The 25,290-nt window shown below is 39.9% G+C and overlaps 2 protein-coding genes across 2 annotated transcripts in view; one reads left to right on the forward strand and one right to left on the reverse strand.

Annotated features, from left to right (window-relative positions):
• Positions 1-10,742, reverse strand: part of ARMC1 (armadillo repeat containing 1) — a 44,035-nt gene extending 33,293 nt beyond the window's left edge. Inside the window, exons 1-2 of the mRNA XM_043601157.1 lie at positions 10,525-10,742; positions 4,811-5,028 (exon numbers count right to left, since the gene is read on the reverse strand). Of these exons, the coding sequence (XP_043457092.1) occupies positions 4,811-4,990 (180 nt within the window). The 5' untranslated portion in view covers positions 4,991-5,028; positions 10,525-10,742. The remainder of the gene's footprint in view (positions 1-4,810; positions 5,029-10,524) is intronic.
• A 9,771-nt stretch (positions 10,743-20,513) lies between these two features.
• Positions 20,514-25,290, forward strand: part of MTFR1 (mitochondrial fission regulator 1) — a 63,750-nt gene continuing 58,973 nt past the window's right edge. The window contains exon 1 of the mRNA XM_043601158.1: positions 20,514-20,636. The gene's annotated coding sequence lies outside the window, so the exon portion shown is untranslated. The remainder of the gene's footprint in view (positions 20,637-25,290) is intronic.

The following is a 25,290-nucleotide window of genomic DNA, read 5'->3' on the forward strand; positions in this document are numbered from 1 at the left end:
TCTGTGTCTCCCTCTCTCTCTGTCCCTCCCCTGCTCTCACTCTCTCTCTGTCTCTCAATAAATAAACGTTTAAAAAAAAAAAGTATAGTTTTCAAGTATTTCACATGCTGATTCTCTAAGGATTTCATTTAGCTGTTCTACAGACCTCCTAATCTCTCATCACTTACCGAATACTTTGGTACCAGATTTTTAGGAATACATCTGTGATCTGTGAACTACACCATCCACAACTCTGCCATCTCAGCCTGCTGACCTTCACATTTGCTACTGGTCCTCTGTACTACATTTCCCAAGTGCCTGGTGATTATTGAAAATGGTACTATCTACGAAATCTCCTATTCTTTCTGCAACTCCTCCCAACCTTGACATTCACTTCAGTCTATAAAGGATTAACTGCCATGGGAACTGACCTCCATCCACAAAAAGCCAATAGGACAACATATATTAAACACACTGAACAAGAAGTGGCATAGGACTATAACCCCTGAGAGAAGAGAAATATGAGGGGGGCCCGGTAAGTGCCCCACCTTACTGCTTTGGAGGCAGTTTTCAGACTAGCACAGGGAGGGGGAACCCAAATGGAGCCCAGGGGTCTTGCTGGGTTAAGGATGCAGATATCAGAGGCGGGGAGGTTAGGATGGTGCAGCATAATAACAATCAATATTTGGTCTTTGTCCTGTCCCTGGTGCAGAGCTCCTAAAACCCCTGGAATTTTCTGAGTGATAGCAGTTTCGTTTGTTACTCCTAAAGCAGCCCTTTTGATCACACCTGGGTTTATGTAAAAGAAGTGAGGTAGGCTGAGGCCCCAAGATAGCCTCAGAACGGGGCTGGTCACTAGTAAGACCAAGAGATTAGAGGCTGGGAACTTTCAGCCCCACCCACTGACTGGGAGTAGGAAGGTGCTGAAGATTAAGCTCTATAAAAACTCTTGAACAGGGGCACCTGAGTGGCTCAGTTGTGAGCGTTTGACTCTTGATTTTTCTGCTCAGGTCATGATGTCAGTTTCATGAGTTTCAGCCCTGCATAGGGTCTGTGCTGATAGCATAGTGCCTGCCTGAGATTCGCCCCCTCTCTCTGCCCCTCCCCTGCTCACACACTCTCTCTCAAAATAAGTAAACTTAAAAAAAAATTTTTTTTTAACTCTTGAACAAGGAGATTCAGAATTTCTGAACTGGTGAATACAACCGTCAGCAAGGAACATCCCAACTCCACAGGGACAAACGTTACCGCCCTCGGGACCCTTCCAGACCTTGCCCCATGTACCTGTTCATTTGTACCCTTTACAATAAGCTGGTAAATGTAAGCCAAGTGGCTTCCGGAGCTCTGGAGCCATTCTAGTAAATTATCAAACCTGAGGAGGGGGACACTGGAACACCTAATTTATAGCTGTTCAGTCAGAAATGCAGGTGACCTGATACTGGCAACTGGCCTTTGAAGTGAATGTAGTCTCGTGGGAGTGAGCCTTAAATTGAGGGAGTTTGACATTTAACTCCAGCTGGGTAGTTTCAGAATTGAATTGAACTGAATTGAATTGCTGGACACCGAGCTGGTGTCCGCACGGAAATAGAATTGGCTGGTGTCAGAAAACACCCCAGGTGGCTAGAATTTGCAGAACAGACTAGGAGAGAAGAGGGATCTGACCAGGATGGGGGAAAAATCAATAGAAAGAGACCAAGATGTGACAGAGATGGAATTAGAAAATAAGGGCATTAAAACAGCTATTGTAAATATGCTCCATATGCTCAAGGATGAGTAGGAAAACATGAGCGTGATGAGGAAAGAAATGGAAGATATTAAAAATCCCCAAATGTAACTTCTAGAGGACAAAAACATAATACCTGAAATGAAGACAACCCTGAATGGGTTAAGAGATTAGACACTACAGAAAAAAAGATCAGTGAACTTAAAACATAGCGATAGAAACTATCCAAAATGAAGCACAGAGAGGGAAAAGACTTAAAAGGAAAAAAAAAAAAAAAAAAAAAAAAGAGCAGCGCAACAATGACCCGTAGGACAACATGAAGTACCTAACATACATGTAACTGGAGTCCCAGAAGAGGAGTGAGGAGGCATTAAAAAAACGCTGAAATTATAATGGATGACAATTTCCCCAAATTAATAAAAACTATAAAACCACAGACCCAACCAAGCAACTCAACAAATCCCACAAGAACAAAACCAAGACACAAAGGAGACCATCCATATCAAGCACATCATAATCATTTGCTGAAAAACAGTAATAAAGTCACCAAAAAAAGCCAGAAAAAAGAATTATGTAGAGAGGAACAAAGAATCATAGCAGTCTTATTAGAAATCATATGAAACCATAGAATATAGCTAATAAGCCAATAGTGAAGATAAAATTTAAAAAACACCACACCTGCTCTTCAACTTCAGTGGGAACTTGCACCCATGTATCCCCCCTCCTACTTTCTCTCTAGCTCTGTCCCTCCATGACTTGACTTCCCTTCCTGTTCAGCCTGGCATCTACAGTCTATCATTTCAACCACTCTCTTGCCAAAATCCTAAACTCCCTTTGCTAGCCTTCTGTGTAACTTACCTGGCCAAGAATCAACCCTGAACAAATCTGACTCTTTGGCTCTCAGGACCTGTAGTGGCCTGAAGGCAGGTGAAAAAGGGATTTTGTGAGCTGTAAGCATCTTACCAATCCAGTGTCACCAAACTAGTCAGGCCCTCAAAACTGCTGAACAATCCCACCTTTCTCCTCAGTCAGCAACCTGTCCCATTTTCTGTAGCAACTCTCAGGGCCTCCTCTTCAAACCTCTTCCACTCTGGCAGCCCCTAGCCTCCTTCTTCTTTTTTAGCCCCTAGCCTTCCAAATTTAAATAGGTCCAAGTCTAGTCCACCAAAAAAACAAAACAAAACAAAAAAACACACTTCTTCCTTCTACCCCAAGTCCCTATCTGGAGACCTATCCCAAGACCTATCTGGAGTTGGTCTTATCCTTATTGCTCTCTCTTATCCTTATTGCTATTCATATTGAAATAAAACCAATCTAGGGACCATGCAAATTTTCCCATTTGTTACTAATGTTCACTTGTCAATGTCTGTTTTGCCTATTAAACTTCACTCTATGAAGGTAAAACAGAAAATCTGTATTATGAAGTTTGATTTTTGAAAGGGAAAATGCATATATTATTGCTCTGTACAAACTTGTGAAATTAGACTAAATGGGTCTCTAGGTAAAGGGCAAGGAGTTTGTGGGGCACCTGGGGGGCTCAATCGGTTAAGCATCTGACTCTTGGTTTCAGCTCAGGTCATGATCTCACAGTTGGTGAGTTCCAGCCCCACGTTGGGCTCTGCACTGACAGCATGGTCCTGCCTGGGATTCGTCTCCCTCTCTCTCTGCTCCTCCCCTGCTCACTCTCTATCTCTCTCTCAGAGAAAAAGGGGAGGAGGGCAAGGAGTTTAAGATTTATTTTACAATAATGTTCTTTTTTAAACATTTTTGTTATGATTTTTAAAAAAAAAATTTTAAGTTTATATTTATTTTGAGAGAGAGAGCAAGCAGAGGAGGGAGAGAGAGAGAGATACAGAATCCCGAGTCGGCTCCGCACTGTCATATGTTTATGGTTGATTTGTTCAAATCAGAATCTAAAAATCAGGTCCACATATTACCCTTGGCTGATCTGTCTCTTCAGTCACTTAAAAAAAAAAAACACGTTTATTTATTTTGAGAGAGAAAGAGAGAGCATGAGTGGGGGAAGAGCAGAGAGGAGAGAGAGAATCCTAAGTGTGGCTCTATCCCACAAATAGTGAGATCGTGACCTGAGCAGAAACCAAGAGTTGGACATTTAACTGACTAGCCACCCAGTCTAAATCACTTTTAATCTTTAACAGTTACCACTATTCCTCTCCTCCAGCCAACTGCCTTTCTTTTTAATGCCATTTACTGTTCACACAACCAGATTATTTGTCCTCGAGAAATGATCACATTCTGGACTTGCCTGATTGCAATGTTCTTTCACACTTCTCTAGCTCCTGCACTTCTCATAACACAGTAGTTCCTTCTACACTATTAGCCATGATCCTATATGTTTTTCTCTGGTCTTCCCCTTTCCTTACCTTTCCCTCCCATCTTATGCTAAAATAAGTGCTATGTCCATCGACTGAGAAGCAGATAAGGAGAATGTGGCATTCCCCTACAATGGAGTATTATTTGGCCAGTACTATTATATGCTACAATGTAGATGAACCTTGGGAACAGTGAAAGAAGCCAGTCACAAAACCCACATATTCTATGATTCTATTTATATAAAAAATATATAGGCATTTTTGCCCAAATAGGCAAATATATATACAGTAGCTACTTAGGAAAGGGTTTGGGGGGCGGGGAGAAATAGGTAGAGGAGTTTCTTTCTGAGGTGATGAAAATGTTGTAAAACGGGACTGTAGTGATGGCTGTGCAACTCTGTGAATACATTAAAAACCAATGAATGGTACACTTTAAATAAGTGACTTGTATGGCATATGATTCAGACCTTAATAAAGGTATTACAAAAAAAAAAACAAACCCAAACAGTAAGTTTCCTCTTCATGTGTCTATCCATACTGATATAATCCTCAAGATTTCTTGTTAAGTGAAAGAAGGAAGTTGCAGAACATTTCATGCATATAATATGCTACCATTTGTGTCAAAGGTACATATATGTTTGCATATATAGAAATACAGACTTACTATTTGCTCTATAGTCAATTTTAATTTTTTTACCACATCATCTAACATTTTCAAGTTCTCCTGAATTGCAAAATTGTAACACCAAGACTGAAATTACTACAGGCAACTTACCAGCAAAGCCGAGTGGACAACAGGGGGGTTGGGATGGTCCATAAATAAAATAAGGCCAGGCAGACATCCCTGATCCTGAACAATGGCTCTTCTATTTAATGGATCTGCTGCTAGATCCCGTAGCTGGTTAACTACCGAGAGAGCATCAGGTTCTTCATTCATGGTGGAGGAAGAATTCATCTTCTATGCCATACACATGAACAAAATCTTCTTAAATTCTGTAGAAATGGTTTGCAAAATTAGCTCAAGGATGCTGAGGTATATTATGGCATTTGTTAAATAATCAAGATTACAACACCCTTAGAAAGAAACAGATGAATCTAAATCACACAAAAACTTGAGAATTGGCAATCCCACAGTTTAAGTAAAATGAACATAAGAAGCTAAAAAAAAAAAAAATCAAGTTATTTATGTGTGCACAATGTTTAAAGAACATATGTCATCTTCAATATTCCAATTAATCCCATTTAGCAATACATATTTTAACACTAAAGTCACAATAAACAAGATCTTTACAGTTCAAGCTCATGACCTTCACTATACTTCTCCAATCATACCACTGCTAGTGCTATTTTCCTCTAGAACATTTCTGGAGCCTAAAACAAGTGCCTCAGGGAAAGGTGGCTAGCTGAAAGCTTTTTTTCTTATTTATCTATGAACAAAACCCAGCATACCAGATTTACAAAAGATAAAATCCCCTAGGAAAAAGGAGTCAAAGAAAGCTGTGAACAAAAAAGCCTCACCCTGTGTCTGAGGCCCAAGGAGTTGGGGAGATCATGGTGAAGCTGAACTGAATCTAAGCACACCTGTGCCATATTTGGAAGAATGACACAGAATTTGAGGTACTTCACTTGATAGATAAGGAAACAGTCACAGAGAAGTTAAACAATTTGCCCCAGGTGACAAAAGTACAGAAGTGGGCTAAAATCTTATCTCCTAAACTAATCAAGTCTTTCCACTTTCCATACAGTTCTTTTAAATTCAAAAACTTTTTCCCACAAAAATAAACAAGAGTATTTTAGAAAATATAACATGCTAAACGTACAAAAGTCAAAGAAAAAAAATCAAGAAATAATAGTCATATATGCAGAAAGTTAAAAATAACTTCCATTAAGCAAGTTACACAGCATATTCCTTATCAGTAAGAATATAAAGGTGTAAATACTTTCCACAAATCAATAAGTATGTTTATTTATTTTTTTAATATCTATTTTTGAGAGGGAGAGCTAAAGCAGGGGAGAGGCAGACAGCAGAAAGCCCAATGGGGGGCTTGAACCCATGAATCACAAGATTGTGACCTGAGCTGAAGTCAGATGCTTAACCAACTGAGCCACCCATACGTCCCAATCAGTATGTTTAATTCCAATTTCAAAAAAGGTAACAAGTAGGGCGGGAGAGGAGGGATAAAATTTTTCTCTAATTCCAAAAAGGTTATTAAAGATTATTTTGGGGGGGGGAGGTAATAAGGCAGAGTTAGCCTTACCATATGTTGAAATATACAAAGCTATAAACAATCAAGTGGGGGGGGGGGGCACAGAGCAGTAGAGAGATACTTCTCCCAGGAAAGCTACTTATATACATTCGGTATAAGAAAGCGGGCTCTCAGAGAGTCAGATCAAGGCTCCACTACTTGGTAAACGTGATTTCTGGCAAATCCTTTACTCTGTCTCAGTTTCTTCATCTATAAAATAGGGCTAATCATAGCAGCTACCAAATGGTGTACTATCTAAATAAAATAATACACAGAAAAGGGTTTAGACTGGTGCCTGACACCGTAAATGCTCAATAAGTAACAGTTTTAAGTTATGTGGAGCCAAAAAAATCCATAAAAAATAGTAAGATTACTCAATAAATGGTGTTGGAATGACTTCTGAGCAATTTAAAACCACTGCTAAGCAAGTTTTAATTCATACCACATGGCAAAAAGAAATCATTAAATATACATTAAATTTTTTAAGTATGCAAGCAAATGCAAAATTAAAGGACTCAGAGAAAATAGGGCTTTAGCAAAATAGTATTTGGCAGGTTATTTTCAAAAAATGAAAATATTATTGTTACTATGGCAATTAAAAAAAGGATTCAGAAAAAAAGCAAGACTGAACACACAGATAAGACTAACACGTTTGGGGGCATGTTGCCTCTTAGGTGCCTGTATAGAGATTGGCATCCTGAATATCCCTGTTTACAAACCAGCTTACCATTGAGCTTTATGTGCTGTTACCAGCATGAATCTTATCCAAAACTGGAACCTGACGAACCAATTACTGGCTGAAAGGCCTAAGAGCCAACCCATTTAAGAACCAAATACTCTGGATGAGGTCCCTTTGAAGGACCTTAGAACAGGAGAGCTCCATTCTTATTTAAGAAGTTGTTTGAGGGGTGCCTGGGTGTCTCAGTCAGTTAAGCAGGTGACTTCCGGTCGTCATGATTTCACAGTTCCTGGGTTCAAGCCCCGTATAGGGCTCTGTGCTGACAGCTCAGAGCCTGGAGCCTGCTTCAGATTCTGTGACCCCTTTCTCTCTGCTCTTCCACTACTTGCTTTCTGTCTCTCTCTCTCTCAAAAATAAACATTAAAAAAAAAAAAGGCATTAGTTAACTATTTAGTAGGAGTGATTCTGAAAAAGTTATGGCCTTTCCTGTTTCTTAGAGATGAATAAAAGTCAAAACATTTAAAACTTTCAATCTTCAGAGCCCACAGACCAGGAGAGGGCTCAAAACAGGATCAGCCAAGGAAAGGGTCAGGAATACCACAAGGCACCAAAAATCCAGACATAACAGAGGCAGAAATTGTAGTCAAGCACTGCATTTCCTATGGCACTTAACTGAAGGGAAGAAAGGTAGACAGAGCTATGATTTCTCCCCCAACTTAGAAGGGTTTTTGTAAAACTTCAAGAGAGAATTCCTCAGGGTTAAAGTTCATTTTTCTTTCCTTATTTAATATTGCCAATATCAAGTTACTCTGAGAATTGCCTGAATCCTGCTAAATGATCAATATTTTTGTGTATTGCAGAATTCACATAGCAGCTTTTGCAAGATAGCTATGAACAGCTAAGAAAATGGAAACAGGTAAGTAAAAGTTAGAACTTTAACCCCAATTCATGTATTAGATACATTTAGTTTTTCTATATTAATTGTATCATTTTCACACAGGCTGTTTGATAAAAATGTTAGCCTTCATAGGCTGGAAAAGTGTTTTTTAAAGGATATATTTTGGTATTCATTCTATCCTACCCTCTCTTATTCCCAAATTTGGCAGATCTCAAATAATTTTTAAATAACCTTTTAAATATACTGATCTGAACAGTTTTATAGCAACCTATGACCCATAATGTAAGTTAAAAATTAAAAATTCTCTTCCTTTCTTCTACAAATAGTACCACATTAAGTTCAAAAGAAAATAAGCTTGCTTTCTACTTGCATTTTTCATTTAAAATACCAATGCCAAGAAATGTGGACCCGGATAACCTACATCAGAATAAACTGGGATTATCATTAAAATGCAGATTCCAAGGCCCATACCCAGCCCTCACCAGGAATCCTTGGAGGCAGGGCCCAAAGCATCATTCCAGGTGATTCCTGGTACAAATAAAAGCAATGAACACTTTACAGTGGTTGATAAGTATATGTCTTTTTAATATGGCTAGAGACATCTAAATGAAACCTTAAACATTAAAATTCTACATACTTTAATTCCTGTGCAACATACAGTAATCCCTGTAAGTGAGTTGGGGACTATGTTTCAGTTTTATTGCCAGATAACCAAATGAATAAACTAAAAAAACGACTAGCAGTAGCCAACCTACAGGCTCCTTCCAAAGAAAATGACCGAAAAGTTCCTGATCAAAGGAACAAAATTGTGGGGGGGAATTATGGTGGGGAATTTGTGTACTGATGATGTGTGAGTAAACAGAAAGTTCTTGAGTCTGTATTAGCAGTAGTATTTAACATCTTTCTTGTCTCATTTCATTTTTTAGACCAGTACCTGACACCTTACAAGTTAGTTTTTAATTGATTTTTAAACATTCTTTTCTAAGTAAGCTAAACTTGACAACACAGACATACTTAAAGAAAAATCAGGCGTGCCTGGGTGGCTCAGTCGGTTGAGCGTCCGACTTCGGCTCAGGTCACGATCTCACGGTCCGTGAGTTCGAGCCCCGCGTCGGGCTCTGTGCTGCCAGCTCAGAGCCTGGAGCCTGCTTCTGATTCTGTGTCTCCTTCTCTCTCTGACCCTCCCCCACTCATGCTCTGTCTCTCTCTGCCTCAGAAATAAACATTAAAAACATTTAAAAAAAAAGAAAAAAAAGAAAGAAAAATCAAAGTCTCACTAGTAAATGAGAAAAATGTGGAACTTTTTCCTAGTCCATTAAAATACAAATGGATGGGGTGCCCGGATGGCTCAGTCGGTTAAGCATCCGACTTCAACTCAGGTCATGATCTCGCAGTTCTGAGTTGGAGCCCCGTATCCAGCTCTATGCTGACAGCACAGAGCCTGGAGCCTGATTCAGATTCTGTGACTCCCTCTCTCTGCCCCTCTACCGCTCATACTCTGTCTCTCGAAAAATAAATGTTAATATATATATACGTATGTATATATATATAAAAAAAAAAAGAACACAAATGGATACAATACATACCTTTTTTCCCCTCTTTTGTTTAGTTCAATTTGGACAAACAGATCATTCTAAGATAATACTGCATGCTCCCCAAACTTTAAGGAACTCTGATTACCCAAGGGATCTTGTTAAAAAAAAAATTGATTCAGTAGATGGAGAGAGGCCTGAGATTCTACATTTCCAGCAAGCTCCCAGATGAGGCCTATCCTGCTGGAACTGGGAACTTAGGTGATAGACGTGAGACTATACTTGGGCAGATGCCTGAAAGATTTTTTCTTTTGCCAAAGCTTACCATTTAACTCAAAGAATGGTTTAGGTCTCTTAACAACTATGAGCTGCAGAGGGTACACACCCACAACCTAAATCCATATTCAGTTAAGCAAGTTTTAAAAATATCATAAGCATGGAGTTCCTATCTGGCTTTCCCTTAATTAGCAACTAACTTTCAGAAGCTAGTTACCTCACTTAAGCCTCTGTTTCCTCTCGTAATAACCTTGAGTGATGGTTAGGATCAAAAAAACAAAAAACAAAACAAAACAAAAAAACCCAAAACTTGAAACGATACAACAGAGCACCAGCAATTACCAAACAAGAACAGAACTTAATCTTGTGGGTACTTATATTCCACCAGCTATCGGGGTATATTCTGCCCTAACACATCAGTACACTATCACGAAAGGAGCTGCAAACTGCACGAAGGTCTCCCAAAAACTTAGGAAAATACAGAGATGTGAATGCTGGTCTCTCTTGAATGGAGACAAACACAACGATGCCCTTCTATTCTTAGCAGCAGACATGCAGGTGCACAAAAGATAAAGTTACCAAAGAACAAGCTGGAGAGATGAAGATGACATCTATTAATACCAGGGTTTGTAAAAATCAGACGTGTGGGGGACGGAGAGGAACTGAACAAAGCTAACATTTTCACAGGGCACATTGGAGCCTGGCGCTATAAAGCGCTTGGTGGGACGCGCTGCTGGGTCGGGAGAAGGCCAGCGGAGCGCCTCGGCCCAGGCCGAGTTGCGGACTTGGTGCAGGGGCCGCTTTCCGCGGCCTTCCAGGCTCCACCGCTTTGTCTGCCGCCCCTGGATCCTTACATACCACGCCAGAGCTTTAGGAGTCCGGAGCCGTCCGCACCATCAGGGCCACACCAACGAATGGAGCACAGGGGCCCGGGAGGCGCAAAGACGGTCCCTCCGTTCGCAGCCGCCGGCCTCAGCGACGGCAAACGACCAGGTTAACTCTAGAAGCCAAAGAGCGAGGACGCTGGCGGGGAAAGGCTCTACAGACTCTCCCCCACGACCCTGGAACATCCGTCAGTCCTGCCCTCTCATTGGCTGAAACCATTCCAACGTGAGGATAAGACATCCAGTACGTGAAGGCCTTCTTAGACTAAAACGTTCATTGGTGACCTAGGGAAATGCACTCAGTATTGAACGGAAGAGTCCAATGAGAGTCCAGGAACACTTGAATTGGACCAAACGACTCTCCGTTCGCTAAGCATTAGGCACGGAAAGAACCTTGGTTCCGGCCGAGAAACCGTCGTGGTTTCCCAGCTACAATTTCCAGCTTTCCGGCGCTGAGGGGAAGCTCTTTCTGCTCCTGCGTTCGGAAATTCAAATCGAACTTTTTGTTCTGGCAAGTCTTTCAGTTCTAATAAAGGATTTTCATGATATTTCATTGGTTTTTGTGACTCTTAATTCATAATCTTTAAAGTTTCTTGGCGTTTCTGGTAAGAACATATTAGCACATTAGGCGTTTCGTTCATTTCTTGTTAGTGTCCACTGTCTTCCTAACACCGGGAAAGCTGCAAAGTACAGTTTTTTGTTTTAAATAATAACGTCTTTTCTGAAGGATTTTTTTTTTTTTTTTGGTAAGGGAAAGGGACTTCTAATTAGAACGTTCTCAAATTCGTCATGATGTATTTTTTAAATACTGTCTTCTATTTAGTTTATCATTGTAAAGATTTATATACCTTTAACGATGACAGGCACCGGTTTTAAGGATAAATCTTGGGTTTTGAAGCTATTTCTCTAAATATAAGTGTAATCTAAATTATATAGGCCAGTCTGAGAATAATGCATCCATTGCACGCAATAACTTCACTGAAAGGAATCTAGATTCTTTCAGTTTGATTTTGCCACATAGCTCATGTATTAAAATCTCAAGGAATTTAAGAGGCCTCTAATAGGGCAAGTGTGGTTAAGAATAAATGTCGCCGGGCGGGGCGCCTAGGTGGTTCAGTCGGTTAAGCCTCCAACTTCAACTCAGGCCATGATCTCAGGGCTCAGGGTTCGTGGACTGGAGACCCTCATGGGCTCTGTGCTGACAGCTCAGAGCCTGGAACCTGCGTGGGCTTCTGTGTCTTTCTCTCTCTCTGCACCTCCCTGGAGCGCCTGGCTGTCTCAGTGGGTAGAGCCTGCTACTCTTGATCTCCACGTCCTGAGTTCAAGCCCCAGGCTAAGTAAGCATAGAGCTTACTTTAAACAAACACCTCAGACTGTGTTCTACGCAATTGTCTCCAATACTTTGATTCCTAAGTGAATTCAAAATCCAGTTACTTCTCAAATTACTTTGCCTTTTCTTATTCTTAATTTCCTCTTTCTTCTAACAAGCTCAAGAAGAAAACAGGAGCAAAGTAGAATAGAAAAATGTCCCTTTCACACCATTTGACCTATAGCAAAAACAAGTGAGAAATGATGCATAATGTCCAGCAGTAGAAGCACCAGCCTCATTTTAAATAATCAACCAGACCAACCAACTGCTGGAACTGAGGGGGGAAAAGGAAAAGTTAAAAAGGAGATTGTGATACATTTACAGTAAGAAAAAAAAGCTGTAAAAAAGTAAATACAGGAAGTCCAAAGGGCACAGACAGGTTAAACATAATCCATTTGATTGAGTAAATGAAATTTTGTTCAGTATTGTTATTAAAAACAATGAAATAGCCCAGGAAAGTAAACCTGCTATTTTTTCTAAAATCAATTTATCAAAAAGAGAGAAGACAATTGGGATTTTCCCAACTAATAATTGATGACATAGATTTTTGGCAGTGGTCAGAATATATATTACATAGAGTCTTTTTGAGAAGTTCAAAATCTAAAGTTAAATATAATCATGCCTCTGACATTAAAGTAGTGAGAAGACTAATCCTTCGCAAACTGCCATTACAGAGAGTTAGATGACTGGCATTTAAAAACAGGATGTAGTCACAAAAAATAATTAACAATTTCATAAGCACTTATGGACTACAAGCCCCAGGAAGTTTAAGATTTTAAGAATTTATATTCCTATGATAAAAATCTATGAACTTGACACCAGTAAAGTTATACTATCTGCCATTATGAGTCGTTGCTAGTTCTGAGCCTCAGATATCTTGCCACAGGACACAGCTGGAATGTTAAGTTTCTCAATAGCTGTGTTGCTTAAGACCCAGGAATCAGATAAAGGTAGTTTCATTTATTCAATTATTTAATTAATTATTTTATTTATTTATTTAATAATTTTAAAGTGTTTATTTATTTTAAAGTGCTTGAGAGTGAGAGAGAACATATGCACATACAGGTAGTGGCAGAGAGAGAGGAAGAGAGAGAATCCCAAGCAAGCCCCATGTTGTCAACACAGAGCACGATGTGGGGCTCTATTTCACTAAACCGTTTAAGATTATGACCTGAACCAAAACCAAGAGTCAGACACTTAACCAACTGAGCCATCTATGCACCCCATTCACTTATTTTAAAACTATTTTCAGAACACATTCAATGTGCTAGAGACAGTCTTAGCGATGGATTCAAAAATACAAGAAAACATAATCACTGCCCTCAAGTTTATGGTCTAGTGTTATGGTTTCCAAAACTTATTGATCAAGTACTTCTTTCAGTTTAAAAAAATGTTTTGAGCACGCAGCTTGGTTATATGTATATTATTTATTCATAAATTCTATACACATACTATAAAACTAATATGTAGACTTAAAACATATCAAAATAGAAAATTTTAAAGGATGAGAAATAATTATAAATGTATTTGTATGTATCTGAATGAAAATAAAATTGTGTCCATATACATTATATACCAAAAAACTGAAATTCCAGATGGATTAAAAACACAAGTATAGGGGCGCCTGGGTGGCGCAGTCGGTTAAGCGTCCGACTTCAGCCAGGTCACGATCTCGCGGTCCGTGAGTTCGAGCCCCGCGTCAGGCTCTGGGCTGATGGCTCAGAGCCTGGAGCCTGTTTCTGATTCTGTGTCTCCCTCTCTCTCTGCCCCTCCCCCGTTCATGCTCTGTCTCTCTCTGTCCCAAAAATAAATAAACGTTGAAAAAAAAATTAAAAAAAAACCACAAGTATAAAAAATAAAATATTGAAAACACTTTGAGAAAATCTTGGTGACTACATATAACAATATAGAAGTAGGGGAGACCTTAGACAAGACTAGAAACTCAAAAGTTAAAAAAGAAAGAAATTAGCGGCGCCTGGGTGGCTCAGTTGGTTGAGCGTCTGACTTCGGCTCAGGTCATGATCTCCCAGTCTGAGAGTTCGAGCCCCATGTCAGGCTCTGTGCTGACAACTCAGAGCCTGGAACCTGCTTTGGATTCTGTGTCTCCCTCTCTCTGCCTTCCCCCACTCACGCTCTGTCTCTCTCTCTCTGTCTCAAAACTAAGTAAACATTAAAAAAATAATTAAAAAAAAAGAATCCAGCAAAATCTATTTTTTTTTATTTGTTTAAATGTTTATTTAGTTTTGAAAGAGAGAGAGAGAGGGACAGCATGAGCAGGGGAGGGACAAAGAGAGGGAAATACAGAATCTGAAGCAGGCTCCAGGCTCTGACCTGTCAGTACAGAGTCCTATGCAGGGCTCAAACCCAGGAACCACGAAATCATGACCTGAGCAGAAGTCAGATGCTTAACAGACTGAGACACCCAGGCACCCCCCCAGCAAAATGTATTCTAAAAAATAATATATTTTTTGACCCAGCAAATCCTCAAGAATCTAAAACATAAAAAGCATCAGTATATAAAGACATAAGAACAAAGATGTTTGTTGCAATATTGTTCACATAGGCAAAAAAAAAAAAAAAAAAAAAAAGCCAATAAAAAAAAACCGCTAACATCAAATGAATACATATCAATAGTGGAATGTTTTAGTAAATGATGGTATATCTACAGGCCATGGACCATTGTGAAAAATATATTAGAAAGAGACATTGAGGAATTTCCACATTGCTAACTGATAAAAGTTGCTTTGAAGTATATATATATATGTATATATGTATATGTTATATATATGTATATATGTATATGTTATATATATGTATGTATATGTATATATATATAACACACACATAACATACATATATATATATATATATATAACACAGTATGATCTTATTTTTGGAAACAATAATAAATCATATCCTACACGTTTATATAAATATGTACCATTATACATTATTCTATGAGCATGGAAAACATAGAGAAAGATACACTCTAAGTTTTCAGCATATATTACCTGAATGGGTGGGATAGGATCTGGGAGACTAGGTGCTCATCACATGCAAAAAAGTTAAAAATAAACTGGCTTTACTGGGGGTGTGTGTAAATATAGTTCTATACATAATTTGATAAATGTTCATTAGGTAAAACCATATGTAAATGAAATGAAATGTAATCAACAAAAATCTAGGTGGTATTTTGTAGTTTCAAGGAATTTCTTTTGCAAATAGTAGAGTGATAAACTTGGGGTCACAAACAGTTACATCTGAGGAGGATACATTGTAAGAAGTAAGACAGGAGACTGGTAAAGTTACCAATAAGCCTTACCCAGTGACTCAGTGTCTGTAGGACCTCATTCAGAAAAGCTACATGGTGCCATTTGGGTCAAACAAATCAACTTTGACCACATGCTGGCTCTATGACTTTGTACTAATCACCTGGCTATGAGGACATCAATCTCCTCTAAAAAACAGATCATAGAACCTGCCTTCCACAACTGCTATAGAAATCTACAATTAAATAGTGTGAGAACACCTAGCCCACGGTCTAGATGTTTCATAAATGTACTTAGTCCCACTTCTCTGTATAAAAACCTGCTCTCCAGAAAAGATCTGATAAGAGCTAATTTGTAATGGTAAAATTCTTGAGTGCTTACTGATACTAGAAAAAATTAAAAAAAAGAAACATCACTCATCACTTTCAGAGAATTTGAAGGAACCAACTCATTTTTCTGAAAACTGGTAATGATGAGAATCAAACCAAGCATTGAACCTACCTTTCTTGTATGTATTATATTTCAGGGTAACAAAATAGTTGATGTGTGATAATTATTCTGAAAACTGGTAAATATTAAGAAACAAGCATTCAACTTGCTTTTCTTTACAAATGTGCTTCAAGGTGACCAGCTAGCTAATAAATGACACATACAGCCTTACTTTGTCTTAAAATGCCCCTTACATGGGCACTTCACTGTCCTACCCAATGGTCTTTTGCCAGTTAGGTTTTTCTGGATTCTAACTCAGAACCTTCTAAGGCACATTTCAATGTGTTTTATTTTCTATAGACAGGCAATCAGAGCTAGAGAAAATGCAGAACTAGAGAGTCTTGATTTTCAGGGAAGATACTGTTTAAGACTTGCAGATTATTCAACCTATCTCACCAAATGGGATTGTCATTAGACCTAATATGAGATAGGCTGATGGATATATTTTGACATTTGTCTGTCCCCTACTTTACTAGTCACTGGATCACAAACACACAGCTGACTGTCATTCAGGGGTATCATTTATTGGGCCCTTGTGATAAACCAGACATTACCCTTAGTATTTTACAAATATGACACAATTGGTCCTCAGGACCACTCTATCAGTTGGCTATTTTCCTTTCCCACTGTGCGGGTCAGGAAATTGAGACCTAGGGAGCTGACTAACTTGCCCAGGGCCACACAGCTGATAAGTGGCAGAGGATATTTTGAAGATGGGTCTGTCTCACTTGGAAGCCCACATTCCTTCTACAAGAGAAGTCAGCCTCACCATCTACCAATGTGAACAAATGAAAATCTGACCTCTTGTTAAATTTCTCCAAGGAATCTGGCCCACAACTAGCCCTGGTCACCTTTCTCTGGCTGAAAACACACTTAATAATGGATAAATCTCTGCCTAAACAATGGCATTATAATCCTTTAATCTGTTAGGAATCTGAAGGCATAGAAAGGTCGAGGGACTTTTTCAAGTCTGCACAGTGAGTAAGAGAGAGCACCGATTCTTTCTCCTCTATTCAATCAATCAATCAATCAATCAATCAACCAATCTGCCAGACAAAGTTTAAGTTATTCTGGATTTTGCCCAGGGAGCTGAGGCATTTATTTAGGTAAAGAACTCCAGGATCAGACACACTAAAAAGAAAAGTCCATTTTCTTCTAAAATTCCCAAATAGATTGTCCTGTAAGTTTCTACATTAGTTTCTGAACTTAGCTATGCAAAATAATTACCTAAGATTCTGGGAAGGGGCCTGGACATATGCCCTAAAGTGAAATTTAAGAACCCTCAATCTTGCTGAGATAGAAATTGTATTATTTATTGCTTTCAAACAAATCACTTCAAAACTTAGCAGTTTAACACAATAATCATTTATTATTTCATAGTTTCTTTGCATGCAGAATCCAAGTGTGGCTTAGTTTAGGGTCTCTAGCTCAGGGTCTCTCACAAGGTTGCAATCAAGGTGTCAGTGGGGTTCCAGTCATCTCAAGGCTCAACTGGGAAAGGATCTTTTACCAAATTCACTCACATGGCTATTAGCAGGATTCAGTTTCTCAAGGGTGATGAAAAGAGGGCTTCAGTTTCTTGCTGGCTGATGGCCAGAGGCTTCGCTCAGTTTCTTGCCACATAGGCCTCTCCATAAAGCAGCTCACAATATGGCAGTTGGCTTCTCTCAGAGACAGTAAAAGAAAGACCAATAGAAAGCAAGCAAGATGGAAGCCACACTCTTTTAGCCTAATCTTGGAATTGCCACCCTATCTATCTTGTATTCTATTCATTAGAAGGAGGACTCTAGGTCAAACCCACCCTCATCAAGAGGGGATTACACAAGGGTGTGAGTATCAGGAGGCAGGGATCACTGGGGGGCATTTTAGAGGTTACTTATCACAGAGATGTAAATAAAGAATTAAAAAACAAGGAGGTGGGGAGCCTCCTTGTTCAGTCAGTTAAGCATCCAACTTAGGCTCAGGCCATGATCTCATGGTTCGTGAGTTCGAGCCCCACGTTGGGCTCTGTGCTGACAGCTCGGAGCCTGGAGCCTGCTTTGGCTTCTGTGTCTCCCTCTCTCTACCCCTTGCCTGTTCACACTCTGTCTCTCAAACATAAATAAACATTAAAAAATTTTAAAACAAACAAAAACAACAAGGAGGTAATATATTTCCTAGCTCTGTCCACTAAGCGAGGTTAGATTCAATGACACCCCAGTAGCCACAAGTATACCCAGTGCCCAGATCTTGGTTTCTAAGTATCATTCCAGTGCTCCTTGGAGAAATGGCTGATTCTAATGCTGGGGCAGGAAAAATACAAGATCAGCTTGGAGCCTTTTATAGTTCAAGAAAACAGAAGATGACCAAAAACCAAAAAAACCACAGGAATCAACTGAAAAGAGCTCCCAGTGGCTAAAGCTGGAACAATTTGAGCAAAAAATAAAAATCATAATATAAAATATAAACAAAATATAAATATACATGACTCTTTATAAACAAATGATTGAGTAAATAAATAATAAATCTTACTTAGAGAAGAACTCTAAATTACATAGCTATTCCACTCCAGGAGATGAAGCTTAATTTCTTATGACCCTTCAGGGTGGGTAGGATTTAGTGACTTGCTTCCAAAGAAGAGAATATGGAAAGAAGGTAAAAAATGCAACCTTACAGTGGAGAAACTAGTAAATACTAACCTGGTCAGGTGATCACAGTTAACATCAGCAGAAATAAATCGTGCTAATATCATGTACCCTCAGATATGATGTGATGAGAAGGGCATCTCAATGTGTGGTATTTCCCCCAAACCTTATAACCCCAGTCTAATTCTGAGAAAAACAGCAGACCAATTCAAATCAAGGTAAATTGTATACTATATCTGACCACACTCCTCAAAACTGTCATAGCCATATCAAGATTCTGAAAAACAAGGAAAAATGGAGAAACCGTCACAGACCAGGAGTCTAAGTAAGAAGGTATGATGACTGAATGCAAAGTAGCATCTTGGATTGGATCCTGGAACAGAAAAAGGACATAAATAAAACCTGAATAAAGCCTGGAGTGTAGTAAATAGTGAGGTACCAATGTTGGCTCCTTAATTTTATACATGCATCATGCTAATATAAAATGTTAGCATTAGGGGAAACTGGGTGAGGGGTAGGGACTTCTTAACTATCTTTGCAATTTTTCTGTAAATCTAAAATTATTCTAAAATAAAGTTTATTAAAAGCAAAAAGTGAAACAACCTGCTCATAATTTCAAGTGTGATGACTGGAAGATTTTCCTCTACTTTCTGGCTTAGCACATTTTGCATCCTTTCTCCTCCACCAGCCACATACTTCTGGTGCCAGGTGCCATGAGACACAATCATAGGCCATTTGTCAGTGAGATGGCATATAATATGGCTACATTACAACACCGTGAAAGTTAGCAATAACTTATCACAGAGGTAGCCTAGCTCAACTCCTCCCCTCACACAGATCCCCCAAATGCCCAGGTCACTAATGGGCACATAGCCTGCAGAGAAGTGTGAAGAGAAGGAAGCTGGAACGGAGAAAAGGTAGGTCTTAACCAGTCTCTGTTTGAAGGGTTCTTTAAGACATCTTATTACAGTGTAGAAAACAACAGATAACCATGTGAACTCAGCGCTGGCATCCCTCCTTGGGTCTTAGAAAGGGCTGGTCCAAGTCAAGGGGCCTGAGCACAAACTTTATTAGATTCTCAGTAAATCTACCCCTTAAAGATCTCACAAGAAACAATTAAACTTTGCCAGAAACACCGGTATCCTTTGCCTCCACTCCTTTAGCTCAGGAGCATCAACTTTCATCAAGCCTCAGCTGAAGCGCACCTCTGGAATGTGTTCCTTGAGCCCCTGAGCTGGCTTAGGCAGGTCTCCCAGGCTCCCTACATTCCTCCATTATAGCATTAGACTAAAAGAGTTTGTGTTTCTATCTTTCTGTTAGCCTGTAGGCTTACCAAGGGCATGGTTCAAGGCTTTTAAAGACTTTGTACTGTCATAATGGGCCCCCAACAAGCCCTTGTTGACTAAACGAATTAACACCCTTGCTGAAGTTGGGAAGCCCTGGCCAGGAAGAGACTTGGGCACCAGGGCTAAAACCATCATAGCTCTGGTGCCTGCCCAGTGACCTGTGGAATCTATTACAGAGGGAGGGTGAGAGAGACAGCCAATCAGCAACAGCCTTTTGAAAGGCCATACAGAAACAAGATTTTTACTCTACATATGAATTTCTTACGGGGCCTACACACGTTACCATGCTGAATTTATTCTTAGCTACAATGTAATGATAATTTCATGGCAGAATTATTTGAAATCTAGTGTCACAGAATATTCAACTGTTAAAAAGCATGTGTCCCCATGAATCAGACTAAACAGTTGGTGTAACTGAAGACAGTAAAATCCTCATCCATGCTCTTTGTATACCCCGCGCCCTCAACCCCCCTAAACACAAACACCCCAGATATGAAGCTCACGTGGGAAGATCTGCCAGGTAAATACAAGTCCCAACAGCGTGGGATAAAAGGGATAAAAGGGCTCAACATAAGTCAGGTTAACAAGGGCTTAAGACTCCCACCTTCTTTCCAGGTGATACACATTTACGGCTACATTCAGAATGTGGATCTTGCTACACATTTACAGAATGGGGTTTACTAGCAAAGTACTTTCCAGGACAGAGCAGTGAAGACACAAACAAAGCTAGGTCCACGCGATAGCGCCCGCTTCCCTCCAAGCTCCACGCATGCGCACACTGATTGTGAAAGGTGGCTGCAGGCGCGTGGGGCGGTAGTTTCTCTTCCCCTCCCTGTTCTGCCTACCCGCCTCTGGGCCGGAGGAAGCAGCTGATTGGTCAGTCTGGTCCGGACCCGGGGCGGAGATTGGGTGATTGGCAGTAACGCCCGGGGTAGCCAAGCTGGAAGCAGGGGAAGCTCAAGAAGGCTCCTGGCTGCCTCGCGGCCGAGGTAAGTGGGGGCTAGGGACTCGGGAAAGCGGTTGGCGTGGAGTCGAGGAAGCGTCCGCAGGCCTGAGGGCGGTGGGAAGCCCTAGTAACAGAGTAGGAGCTGAAGGAGCCGTGGGTTCGGGCATTCGAGGAGAACCGCGGGCTCCATGGGCCGGTTGGGTGTCTGCGCCGCGGCTGAAGAGAGGCGGAGACGTTCTCGGGCTGCCGGGGTGGCTGAGGGCCCTGGTGGGGCTGGAGCACTGGCGGAGCGGAGGGAAGTCGGCCGACTTTGTCCTGAAGGCTGGGACTCACCCACGCACATCTGCCCCCTCCCTTCCGCTCTTGGTGCATCCTTCGGGGTCCACAGTAAGAGCGCCAGCCGCCGGTCCCTGGAAGGCCGCCCTTTGCGGTGGTTGCCTTGGGCGTTGCACTTTTTCCTGAAGCTAGACCGGTCGGACTCGCGGGTGCACCTCCGGGCCGGACCTCGGGGATTCTGGGAGGAGGAGCACGCCTGCTGTTCGGCCTGGGAGGTTTAACCAGCCTCACCTGGCTTGTGTTGCTGTTTCACTTTTCGCCTCCCAGAACTTCCCAATGTAGCTTCCTGACCGTAACAAGATTTGCTTTAAGCCCCAAAGAAAAATCATCCTTTGACATTTAAAAACACCCTTTATTTTAGAAGTCTTTAAATACACAGGACGCGAGGTTAGTATAACGAACTTGGCGAACCCATCACCCAATTGTAACAATTGTCAACACATGATCGGCTTGCCATCCCCCCCCCCCCCCCTTCAAGTAAATCCCAGACATTTAATTTCTCTTAGAAATTTCTTCAGCTTTGTCATGGTCAGTAATTATAGTTTTTTCTAATCAATTGCTTTCTAGAGGGGTTGAGTAAAACAAGGCACACTTGAAGGTGTAGACAGAGGAAATATAGTTTGCACTGCAAGAAATGTGGTCAGTTCTCCGGCAGAGCACTTTCACTACCCTAAGCTCAGGTTTTCAAAATCACTGAAAACAAAGGTACCAACCAGTGTAGTCTTGGCAGTAACATTATTGCTTTTGAGCAGTAATGTTAATATTGATAATTTATATGGCACTTGGTACGTATGAAGCACTGTGAAATTGTTTCCACCTATTCATTTAATTTTTACAACAGCCATGTGAAGTGGGTATTATCCCACTTTACAGATGAGAGAAAAGAGACGCTAAGCAACTTGGCCAAGGTCACACTGATGTAAATAAGGGGGAGGGCAGAGGGGCCTGTGGTTTAGGATGTTAACCCTGGTCAGTGTCAAATTCTTGCTCTTTTAACCATAATTGAATACGAATTGTGGGATAAATGTAACTGCATGATGTAAATGTAAATACGTAAGGGAAGAAAAAAAAAACCCTGGAATTTGAGTATAACAGTAAAATAGGTATTTTTGTTTCAAATGGTAAAGGGTTAATGCAATTGATTAAAAAAATTTTTTTTGAACATTTATTTATTTTTGAGAGGCAGAGAGCACAAGTGGGGGAGGGGCAGAGAGAGAATGAGACACAGAATCTGAAGCAGGCTCCAGGCTCTGAACTGTCAGCACAGAGCCTGCCCTGGGGCTCAAACTCACAAACCATGAGATCATGACCTCAGCTGAAGTTGGACGCTTAACTGACTGAGCCACCCAGGCACCCCTGCAATTGATTTTAAAATCGAAGTATGGGGCGCCTGGGTGGCGCAGTCGGTTAAGCGTCCGACTTCAGCCAGGTCACGATCTCACGGTCCGTGAGTTCGAGCCCCGCATCAGGCTCTGGGTTGATGGCTCAGAGCCTGGAGCCTGTTTCCGATTCTGTGTCTCCCTCTCTCTCTGCCCCTCCCCCGTTCATGCTCTGTCTCTCTGTGTCCCCAAAATAAATAAACGTTGAAAAAAAAAATTTAGAAAAAAAAAATCGAAGTATGTAAATACAGATCAATAAATACAAGTGTTTAAAATTTCAATAGTATATGGCCAGTTAAAGGGGAAAAGAAACCAGGGAAAATATACTTCAATGAATAGTCTCTACCTCCTTTGGCATTTAGCACGTACTGGATATTTATATTGAATACTTTAAACTATATCTTTTATCTTCTCAATCTTATGCTATCTTTTGTTTTAATGTTTGTTTATTTTTGAGGGAGAGAGTACCCAAGGGTGGGGGGGCACAGAGCGAGGGGGACAGAGGATCTGATGCTGGCTCTGACAGCAGAGAGCCAGATGTGGGTCTCGAACTCATGAACCGCAAGATCACGACCTGAGCCAAAGTCGGATGCTCAACCAACTGAGCCACCGAGGCACCCTTCAATCTTATACTGTTTCTAAGACAACATCTTTATTCAAATAACGTTAGAGGAATAAGGAACTAGAGACAGCAGGACTTTCTCAGAGGACAGCAGGTTAGACCAGTTAAATTGAAGTTTAGGATTCCTACTGTAGGAAGTCTAGAAGGTAAAGTTAGGCTCACATGTGAAGTAATTTGAGTGCCAAGTTTAAGGAGTTTGAACTTGAGCAAAACAGTGACTCACTGATTGCAACCATCCCTTAGGAAGAGTGAGGTAGCACTATCATGGACAGCTTCACCTGAGATGTGAAAAGATTAGTGACTTGACCCGGTGAATATATAGGAAAAAGATGGGGTAACTTGAATTTATGGATATAAAGCAGGAAATAGGAAAAAAAATAGCCTGAAAAGGGGGGATGGAAAGATAGTTTGGTTCTGAAGTGCTGGTAAATTTCAGTTTCCACAAGTTTATTTTCCTAGGCAGTTTTTAAAAATTTTTCTTATTGAACTGTAGTTGATATACAATATTATATTAGTTTTAGGTGTACAACATGGTGATTTGATATTTATATGTATTACAAAATGATCACCAAGTAAGTTTAGTTACTATCTGTCACCATACAAAGTTATTGTGGTTTTATTGACTGTATTCCCTATGGTGTACTTTACATCCCCATGACTAATTTTATAACTGGAAGTTTGTACCTCTTGACTTCCTTATTTCACCTCTTTCTCTGGCAACCCCCAATTTGTTCTCTATGAGTCTCTGTTTTGCTCTGCTTGTTTTTTGTTTTGTTTTGTTTTAGATTCCACATACAAGTGAAATGATACATTCTCTGACTTATTTCACTTAGCATACCCTCTAGGTTCATCCATTTGGTTGAAAACGGCAAAATGTCATTCTTTTTATGGTTGAGCAATATTCCACTGTATATACATACCACAGCTTTATCCATTCATTTTTATCAGTGGACACTTAGATTGCTTCCATAGTTTGGCTATTGTAAATAATGCTGTAATGAACTTAGGGGTGTATATATCTTTTTGAATTAGTGTTCTCATTTGTTCAGATAAATACCCAGAAGTAGAATTGCTGCATGATATGGTATTTGTATTTTTAATTTTTTAAGGAACTTTCATACTCTTTTCCTTAGTGGCTGTACAGATTTACATTACCACCAATAGTGTACAAGCGTTCCCTTTTCTCCACATTCTTTCCAACACCTGTTGTTTCATGTCTTTTTTTATGATCATTAATATTTTGTTTAAAATTTTATAGTATAAAATCTTACAGAAAAGAGATAAAACACTCCCTTGTTTTATGAGGCCAGTGTAAATTTAAGAACAAAATTACACACACGCACGCACACGAGAAAAATAACTTTACCACCCCAATAAGTAAAGAAAAGCATTTGATACAATTCAGTATCCACTTATGCTAAAACCACTGAATACTCAGGCATGCTCAGATTAAAAGGAAACTTTTGATCTGATGAAGAGGATTTACATAAAAGTTACAGTATCGTTATCATGCTTAATGATGAAATATTTATTTCCCTCCATGAGTTAAGAAATGAGACAAAAATGACTGCTATCAACACTTCTGAACAGTTCAGTAAAGCCAGGAAAAGACAAGGAGGTTCAAAATTTGGAAACAGCTGATACGGTTGTCACAAAAATTTGAAAATATACTTTAACTATTAGAACTAATTAGTACATGTTGCAAATTAGATAGTAAAGTTATACAAACCATAAAACTTGCAGTAGCTTTAAAAAAGCTCCTAATATTGAAGAATAAATTTAAATATTTGCAAAGCCTCTACATGGAAAACTACAAAATGTGATAAAAATTAAAGTAGACTCAAATGAAGGTAAATGGGGAGTTTGAGTATTGTTATGGTGTCAATTCTCCCCAAATTTATCTGTGAATTTACTGTGATTCCCATTAAATGTAGGTTTGGTTTTATGGCAATTGAGAGATGATTCTGTAATTTATATGGGAATGTATAAGACCAGAAGCAATGACATTCTAAAGAAAAACAAAGCCAGAGAACTTACACTGCTGGATATCAAAACTTAATACAAAGCTATAATTAAATAGAACAGTGGTACAAAGCAAAGTATTCTGAATTAGATTCTGATGTCCTTCCAGTATACTGTGCTGAGGCAACTGAATATCCATATGGAAAACAACCAACTTCATGCTAATCATAAACATGCATTTCTGGTGTATCTAAAGCTAAATACCCAACGTGAAACAAAACTTTCTGAAAAAGACACAGGAGAATATCTGCATGATCATGCTATAGACAGAGATTGATTTGTTAAGGACACAAGATACACAAAAACAAATAATGGGGAAGGGGCAGAGAGAGAATTCC

This window comes from Prionailurus bengalensis, chromosome F2 (genome assembly GCF_016509475.1).
Source record: "Prionailurus bengalensis isolate Pbe53 chromosome F2, Fcat_Pben_1.1_paternal_pri, whole genome shotgun sequence".
NCBI classification, from domain to species: domain Eukaryota; kingdom Metazoa; phylum Chordata; class Mammalia; order Carnivora; family Felidae; genus Prionailurus; species Prionailurus bengalensis.